This window comes from Chelon labrosus (assembly GCF_963514085.1).
Source record: "Chelon labrosus genome assembly, chromosome: 21".
NCBI classification, from domain to species: domain Eukaryota; kingdom Metazoa; phylum Chordata; class Actinopteri; order Mugiliformes; family Mugilidae; genus Chelon; species Chelon labrosus.
Window position 1 is genome coordinate 1,505,826 of NC_140354.1, and position 9,631 is coordinate 1,515,456.

General features: G+C 39.5%; 1 protein-coding gene across 2 annotated transcripts; it reads left to right on the forward strand.

Annotated features, from left to right (window-relative positions):
• Nucleotides 1–5,310: 5,310 nt before the first annotated feature.
• On the forward strand, nt 5,311–8,803 carry lpar2a (lysophosphatidic acid receptor 2a). 2 transcript variants are annotated; one of them, XM_084570544.1, is made up of 4 exons: nt 5,311–5,448; nt 5,929–6,672; nt 8,020–8,282; nt 8,542–8,802. In XM_084570544.1, exons 2-4 carry the CDS (start codon nt 5,931–5,933, stop codon nt 8,638–8,640), a joined length of 1,104 nt encoding a protein of 367 aa, XP_084426670.1. In that variant the 5' UTR covers nt 5,311–5,448; nt 5,929–5,930; the 3' UTR covers nt 8,641–8,802. The 2 variants fall into 2 exon arrangements, with proteins under 2 accessions (XP_084426670.1, XP_084426671.1); XM_084570545.1 differs by having other exon boundaries at nt 5,402–5,448; nt 5,889–6,672; nt 8,542–8,803.
• Nucleotides 8,804–9,631: the final 828 nt, after the last annotated feature.

Genomic DNA, 9,631 nt, shown 5'->3' on the forward strand with positions numbered 1-9,631 from the left:
TTGGAATATGATTTCACTACAAGTGTCACGCCATTATTTGTATTATACCTTTCAAAGATCATGTTGGAAAAGGTTGTATCATTAGCCTGTCAACAGTCACACTACTGGATCAGTTGAGCCCCTAGCTGTTCATGCTCTGGTCTTACCTAAATGACTTGATCAGCGCTTAAGAACAAAGGGGACAATCAGGGGAATAAGACAAACGCTTAACACCTTTCTGTAGCTCTTTCTTAAATCAGGTTAGTCAATGATGGTTGGTTTTTGCATCAAAACGTCTTCTAATTCAGTTAGAGCACGCTGTCGACAGTACAAAACAAACGATTACATAAGTCTGGAAATGGAAAATGGTGAAAAAAAATAACAGTTTTGGTTTCTATCTTTGTTCTTGTTTGATAATAGTGGATGTGAGTTCTGATTCTGTCCTCGGAGACATAGTTGGATGGGCTGAAATCTGAACGCGTCTCGTCCTCTCTACTTGTCTCTTACGGTGTTTTTTCTCCAGTGCCTGTATTGTATTGCAAATCTCGTTGGCTTCTATTACACTTTGAGGGGTTTAGAAAGGGCAGAGTGAGGATTGGGAGGTGTAATATTTGAACAGGGTGGGAGACTTTTGAAAGAGTTTGTGTTTGGGAAAAAAAAAAATGAAAAAAAAAGAAAAAGGAAAAAAAAGGTAATTAAAAAAAGGAAAAGACAGCATTTTATATTTTACCCGGTGTCAATATTCGGGTTTTAAATTTAGTTTTAGCTGGACTTCTATGAGTGTACACACATGACAACTACTTTCTCATTTTGTTCAATCGGCAGATTTTAGGTAGATATGTTTCGGCGTTGCCACACTAGCGTTTGAGTCTGTGAGTGTGACTGTAAATTTGGACGGCTGTGTGACTGTGTGTGTGTGTTTTTGTGTGTGGTGCAGGGAGGCATGTTCCCGGTGTAGATAAGCATTCTATTGATGAGGAGACTAAAAGATGAGCAGTACTTTAGGAGAACTTGTTTCTGTGCTTAAGTCACCTTTTCATTTCTATGAAGTCCACCATATATGAATATATAATTTTATTATTAGACTGGTATTGAAAGGGTAACAGAAATCCTTAATTCCTTTTTTAGCCTTTGTTCCTTCTCACAATAACTGTTGGACATAATGTGCCATGAGTTCTACAGAGAATGTGCTGACCCACAGCTCAGCCCAGAGTTTGATTTATTCAGGTATTTTATTGTGTTACATTTGTTCTGTTGGGGGGGGGTTTTGTTCAAACATTTTCCTCGATTATCGTTTGGTATGTGAGTGGTCTATCGAGGTCTCTGATTAAGTCTGTTATGATCATTGAATAAACTCATCTCTTTTATAGAAAATAAAAAAATAAACGAAATTCTCTTTTCAGTCTTGTTTTGTGTGAGCTACCTCTTGGAGTCATTTTCATTCAGCCAGTTGTCAGTAAGGTGCAGTGGATGTCGACTGTGCTGCTGTCCACAGGCAACAAAATAGTACTAGTAAAAAGTAATATGGATTATGCATGCAATATGTTGTTGCACTTGCCTTCTGTGGTAATTAGACAAAAATACACATCACTTGTGTCTATTAAATCTGAACACATTTCGCATTAGACACATTACCAATACATTTATACATTTCTTTTGCATCTGCATTCCAAAAAACATTTTTCACTTCCCTGTATTCAGCAGAAAATATTTTTCAGTTATATTTTGCAGGTACAGAAAAGAACACTTCATTACCTGCAGGGAATGCAAGTCTTTAAATTCTTGAACTGTTGTCGCTGTTAGTGTGGCAAAAATATTTACCATTGTGCTGGCTTCACTGTTGTTAGTAGTGTGCCTATTATTCAGAAACAACCTAGAGGCAATACGTACTCATTTTGTCACAGAAAGTACAACATCACGTTCTTCAGTAGGCAAAATAAATAGCCTGTATAGACTGACCATTGTTAATTCTTTATGATTTAATTTACGTTTGAGCTAGTGTTAGCAGTTAGTCGAATATGTTTCGAAATACTCCGAGCTCCTCTTTGGGCTGGCTTATTTTAAACCGGAGTGTTTATAGCTTTGTTACGCCCTCTAGTGGTCATAGCGACGGAGTACATACAAAATTGGCGGCTACAGCTCTAATTTTCTCATGAACGACGAGTCAGTATTATTAATTTATACTTCATGTAATTAACTTCATTCATAAATAAATAAAACTTTCTTTATTAATTAATGTGTTTTTTGTTTTTATTTTTCCAATTTCATGAATAATGACTTGCCCATAAAGTACTACTTAGCTATCCCTGTGTGTAAAATAGTGTTCCTTCTGTTTACTTGTAGCTACACTGGTCATGTTCATCAATCTTTACTGCCCTCTGGTGGTCGAACCACACATTTACTACTCACAACGTCAATTTCACGCCAATACGGCTTTTAAAAACATACCAACACTTCCCGTAGATTTTCAAAATAAAGTGATGAAAGTGTAACTTTATCACTTAATAATAATCATAAAATTATCATTTCAGTCCTACAGTCTGTTCTTAGAACACCCACTGCTAAATCTAACATGTTAATGAATCTCTTAATAGTCCAAAAAAAGTTATAGATTAAAGTTTCGAACCGTTCCGGATTGTTTGGTTCTAGTTCTTCACTGAGGAAGAGAGTCATTACCTATACCCGCTTTAACCGCGTGTAATATTCCACACTTTCTGCATGAAAGTGGGCGCTGTTGGAGTTGTGTGAGTAGATTATTTTCCTTTGCTAACGCACAATATTCACACAACACAACTGACATCCATATTTTAGCATTACGCAAATTCGTTAGCTTGGAGTTTGCGAATGTTATGGTGTAGTCCAGGGTATGCGCAGGTATATGGCGTATACCTACTTATTTTTCAGTCAGCATTGCGTATACCCACTTCTAAATCCCCCTTGACGCGGCTAGTATTCGCTGTCAGGGCCTTCACTGATTGACCTGGTTAACTTTAGGCACGAGGACTAATGAGACAGTCAGAGGCAGAGTAGGGCGGGGGATGCGCTGACCGTCTCTGGAACCTGATTGGACACCTCAGGTGCCTCCAGTTGATTGACAGATCATTGCACGTCCCGTTGAAAGATGCGCGATTCGAATGAATTGAATGTGAATGAGAAATGCAGCGTCATCCAAGTAATTTTGGGGGAAGTTTTAAAGTGATTTCCAAATGAGCAATTTCACTGTTGGTTGTTGGTTGTTTAATCAACCCAGTTCATAAGAATTTCATACTAGACTGTAACGTAAATGCCCAGAGATTATATCAATGTACATGAAGCTCGTTTGTTATTGTAAAGGTCTGAAAGTGTTAGCTAAGTTACTGTCACCTGACTGACTGAGCTACATGATCTAGTTTAAGTTTATAGTAGCTAGGCTGGTAGTTGATTTTGAAGTAAGTTAAAGTACAAGAATGGAGACGAATAGTTTTAGATTCGACCTAACATAATACTGAGGTCTAACCAGTCTGTCTTATTTTGACAGATAACAATGAAAAGAAAAGGGAAATATTACTTGTTTGTAAGAACCACAAGTCTCCAGTGTCACGTTTTTGTTCTGTTGGCTTCAGTTACTGTGTTTTACAGACACACTGAGATACTCCCACTCAAACCACATTTCTTTCTTGGTTGTTGACTTTGTTTAAATAAACTTTACGCTTAATCTGTGTCTGTCCTTTTGTCGCCATGGCTTACGAGGCAGGTCATGACAGAAGGCAGGGACCACTACACCATACTACGTTATCTTAAAAATGTACTTCATTAAACTAGAGTAGTGTTTTTTACAAGTATAAAAAGTACAGCCAGATTAATTGTGAAATATATCTTTTTTTAAATTAAAATGACCAATCAAGGCCAGCCAGCCGGGTAGAGAGAGAAGAGAACAGCAGGAAAACATACATCTGTCATAGACACATATATCTGACTAAAGCGTACATGTGGAATCTGATGATGATAAAAATAGAACATACAGCTGATGATGTTACATGACAGTTTGAGAATGTAAGAGGAATCATAGGCAGGTTGGAGAACTGTTCATTCAGGTAGGAGTGGATAACTGCAGGATTCCATGAAGACTGGGCAGGCTGATGAGACCACGACAACAGATGTAGTATAGAGCTCTACAGGAAACACACCACTCCAGGCCAGTGATACTCACAAGAAGAGGGAGAAGGGGGGGGGGGGGGGACACACAGCAGTAAACATTCTATACAGTAATAGCACAGAACTGCATGACTAGTAATACACAATAAATTAGATTCCAAGAGCTCGGTGCCAGATAAAAGAAAGTGGAGGATGGGAGCTTGGTGCAAGAGAGATGAGAGTAGAAGACGTGCTTCAGTGCATCGTCCCCCAGCAGCCTAGGCCTATAGCAGCATAACTGAGGGATGGTTCAGTCCAGCCCTAACTATAAGCTTGATCAAAAAGGAAAGTCTTAAGCCTGACCTTAACAGTTTGCCTTCCAAACCCAAACTGGGAGCTGGTTCCACAGGAGAGGAGCCTGATAGCTGAAAGCTCTACCTCCCATTCTGCTTTTTGAAATTCTAGGAACCACAAGTAGGCCTGCACTTTCAGACCGAAGTGATCTGTTGGGATGATATGGTACAATGAGGTCTTTAAGATACGATGGAGCTAGGCCTTTAAGGGCCTTATATGTAAGGAGGAGGATTTTAAATTCTATTCTAGACTTTAAAGGGAGCCAGTGAAGAGAAGCTAAAACTGGAGTAATATGATCTCTCTTGCTAATTCCTGTCAGTGCTCTTGCTGCGGCATTTTGAATCAATTGGAGGCTTTTTAAAGAGCTATTTGGACAGCCAGACAGTAATGAATTACAGTAATCCAGCCTGGATGACACAAATGCATGAACTAGTTTTTCAGCATCTCTCTGAGACAGGCAAAAGAAGGCGTCCTGGTTACTTGCTTTATGTGTAAATTAAAGGACATATCCTCATGGAATATAACACCAAGGGTTTTCACAGTAGTACTGGAGGCTATGATGCATCTACTGCAGCCCTCCAGGGGACAAGCAGTTACAGAAAGTGAATGAATGTTGCTAGTGTCGTTGAGATCAATCAGGTTTACAACAAGTTCATTTAGTCTAAAATGTGCCGAATAAAGAAGGGAAAAAAGCCACTATACACGCATAAATGACTTGCAGTTTTGTCCGAAGCTGTGAGCGTAGAGAGATTTTGTTCAGATTTGACAACCGACTGTGTGTATGCTTTGTCCCATTCTTTCAAGGTGCTCGCGAAGGCAGCACCGCTACCTGTCCGCCAGGTCCAGCTGATCCGAGTGAGAATGATTCAAAGAGGCGTCGACGCGCAGACGTGCCAGCACATGGGCGAACAAAATTAGAAGCATTTTGTATTTTCAGATGGCAGCCATCAGCGCCACTTTAACCCCGGGCTTGTCTGGATGGAGGAAAATCTAAAACGGGCGGTAGGTTTCGGATGAATTAACTTTCAGTTAAGACTTGGACCGACAGTATCGGTATTTCAATGCAAACTGAAGCGGATGTATTCGCTCAAATTGCCCCCAGACTTCTGAATGTTCAGGGCAAATGTGTATTAATAAAAATTAATCATATCAGTCACGTACATACTTAAATCGTAAATGGTCTATTTATTTAACTCTGACTATTATCTGTAGGCTGCAGCTTCCTGGTCACACCAACACCTCCGGGTTTGATTTTGAACGGTAGATGTCACAGTTCAGTAGGCCTACTATAATGGAGTAGGGCCTATCACAAATTATTCGATTTTCAGACTTGAAGCCAGAGAAGTTTTCAGTTTGTGAAAGTATATCATATTGATTGTGTAATGAATGGAGAGCCTTGACTAGAGCCATGTTGGATGTAACTTGTTGCTGTCCTTTTACAGGACTGGTAAATATCCTCAGCTTTCTGCTTTGTGTCTGTAGTTATGGCCACAGAGAGCAGCATGTGCAACTACAGCCACAATGTCACCTTCTTCTACGACCTGGTGGGTAAGAAGGTCAGTGAGAGCTGGACTAAACGGGACTATATGGTCATCGGAGTGGGCTTGACGCTATGTCTAATTGTAGTCTTGGCCAACTTGATGGTGATGGTAGCCATCTTCATGAACCGCCGCTTCCACTTCCCCATCTACTATCTCCTGGGAAACATGGCTGCAGCAGATCTTTTTGCAGGGGTCGCCTACGCCAACCTGATGTTGAACACGGGCCCCTGGACCAGAATGCTTACCAAGGAACAGTGGTACATCCGTGGGGCTTTGATTGACATCAGCCTAACAGCCTCTGTGGCAAACCTCCTAGCTGTAGCTGTGGAGCGCCACCAGACCATCATCACCATGCAGCTGCACAGCACTATGACAAAGAGACGCGTGGTGCTGCTCATAATCTGCATCTGGGCCTCAGGTATCATCATGGGCCTGGTGCCATCAACGTTTTGGAACTGCGAGTGTGATTTTGACGACTGCTCCACTGTGGCGCCCCTCTACAGCCGCCGCTTCCTCATTTTCTGGGCAGTTTTCAACCTGCTCATTTTCTTCATCATGGTTGCCATGTACACTCGTATCTTCATCTATGTGAGATATCAGAGCCGTTGCACGTCTCAACACACCTCGGAAATGCAACCCAACCAGACTGTCGTCAACCTGATGAAAACAATCTCCATGGTTCTGGGTGAGAAGTTGTTTGTGAACAAAAGTCCATTGCTGGGTGTTATTTGTGGGTCACATGGGAAGTTGGTTTTGAATTAATATGAAAATTGACCGGCACTCTTAAAATACACGTTGTACAAAACGTGAGAAGATGTCCTGATGTGTATTCCAGAAAGCAGGTTTATTAATTTCCATTCTGTATTTTTAACAAACTCGTATCACAGAAGTAACTCGTTTCATTTCCTAATTCTCCATTCTCCTAATTCGAAAGTACATACTGTAACAAGTTCATTTGAAGAAGTTTACATCTTGAGAAATATCTGTAAAAAAGAACTAAAATCTAAGATGTGATTTTAGTTCTTTTTTACATTTTTAACAGGGCCAGTTGTATGATCAACCTACCACCAATTATAGATTGATATTAAGGAGGCATCTTTAGCTCAGAATAAGATATATATACATTGTGTAACACTGTGACCAGGTGGACATTAAGACAGCTGTTAGGTTGTTCCCCTGAAACATCTGTTGTTTAAATAAAACACATCCACATAAAGCTTTAGACTAACAAGGCACTGATCAGTGAACAGCCATTTGCTGTGTGCTTTTAAACTATATTTAGTCTATAACTTCACCAAATATAATTTAAATGTGAGTTTTTGAAAAAAAGCTTCAAGGCTTAAAATGTTTTGAATGCATTCCATGCAGAAATATTTTAAAACGTATTAAGTTTAAACCAAGATACCTTTTTAAACTGCAAATCCCTAAAATCATTATTACTTTACAATCATAAATCCTTTAATAAACATCTATTTGATCCATATTTTCAGTTTCATTTTCTGCCATCTAAAGTTTGTGAGGGTTCACGGTTGTTGGTTAAACCTGCTTGTTGGAACAGACCCCGGTGTTTATCTGCAGCCTTGTTTTTACGTTTTCTCAGTAAGGCTCAAATCTGTTTCCCTGAATTCACGTCACCCATTTTAAACTGAAACTATCTGGGTTGGCGTCATAAGCTAACCAGTTTTGCAACTTTTATTGAACCTTGTCTAAATGCGGATGCATCATTGAATATAAAATAAATCTGAAATAAGGCATCATCTGTGCAGGTGAGAGCATCGCACAGGTCTGAGATACCTTTCCATTTCCAGACTGAAATTAAAATCACATTTCTCATCATAATTTGTCTCTTTTATCGCTCCACTGACTCATCAAATAGAGGCAGATGTGTTCTAAATGACAGTTAACATTAATTTTATGCGAAGTGCGGGTGTGGTTGGACGTAGCTGTACTCTGGTGTCATGTTACATCACTGCTTTAGTAGAAACCTTCAGTTTAACTCTTCTGTCCTCATCAACTATCTACATCTCTGCAGGAGCCTTTGTGTTGTGCTGGACGCCCGGCCTCGTGATTCTCTTACTGGATGGCCTGTTGGGTAAAGCCAGCCACGCCAACGAGTACGAGAAATACTGTCTGGTTATAGCGGAGTGCAACTCTCTGGTCAATCCTATCATCTATTCTCTGCGGGACATGGAGATGCGGAGGACGTTCAAGCGGATCCTGTGCTGTTTGTGTCAGAGAGGTGGTGATCAGCACAGGGAGCCTTCACATATCCCGATTGACTCTCCACTATCAAACGTATGCCGTTACATTATTTTACTTCTAAAAAGGCTTGATGCATAGTTTTTGACCTGGTAGTGCAGATTTTTCCACCCTAGAGCACTTAATGCTCTAATTAAGGTTCTTCTGTGACTGAGTCACACAGCTTTTCACTTACCACACAGTCACTAATCTGACATTACATTTAACGCTTTTAATAGTGGTAGGATAATGACGGTGGTGGATGAATTCTATTTTTTCATTTGTCATACTGCACTAATTATTTTCTTGTCTACAGGAAACTCTTGCCTGTGTCGTGAAGTCAGAAGATCAAGCCTTGTACAGGCCTCGGGACACCAACAATAAAGATGACAGCTGGTCAGTGCCCGAGGTGTGATGGCATTTCAAAAATACCGTCATCTGCGCAGGATATGTTCAATTTTTATAAAGCTCTCTCTTCCTTGTTTGCTTTCTGAATCTGCATTAAAAAGGCTGAAAAATATTTTCATGAGAGAAAAGCTTTCATTCCTCAACATGGTGTTTTCCTCAGTTTCCATGACACATTGACATATAATCATGAGATGGTGCAATCTCTCCTTTTATTACATTTGACTATCACAAGAGCATTTGTGACAAATTATAAAATGAAACACTCCTAAAATCTGAAATCAAATACTGAAAAATCACACTAAATCATTTTTTATTAATTTTCTAATAAGAACACTACAATTTGTCATATTCTTTCTTTTGTTTTACTCTTTCTAGAACAATTCTAAAGTTGAGGTATAAAAGGAGTTTATACAGACTGACAAGTCTGAAAACAGTGGGGGTTATATACAAGAGAAATGGAAAGACAGAGGTAGAGAGAGGGGTAAATACAAGGGAAAGAGGGGAGATACAAATATACTAATAAAAACAAAAAAATCAAAAAGGTTTAAGAAGCCATTTGGTGCTGTGGAAGTCATTCAGTCACTTGCAGACTCCAAATAATATTTAAACATGATCGACAGTAGAAAATAGAACTGCAGCTCTGGGTCAAAATTACAGTATACATTTAATGTCTTCGTGTTTCAAGATGAAACAGGACGTTCAAATATTCTCTTTTGTATGCAAAGATACTGCCTGCATATACTCACATTACTTAAATGTATAAAATTAATGTGACCAACATGAATAACTTGGGGATTCTGTGATCCACTTTACCTAAAATAGACCGCATCAGAACTGTTTAATGGTTTCAAAATTAATTTAGCCACTCTAAACTTTCTCAAGGCTTAAGTACAGAAGTGGCTGAATACTGGGACTGAAGGAGTGTAGAAACTTAAAGGAGAATCAGTTGAGGAAGGGGGTCCATAAACCAACCAACTCATGTCCACAGGAGAACCTCT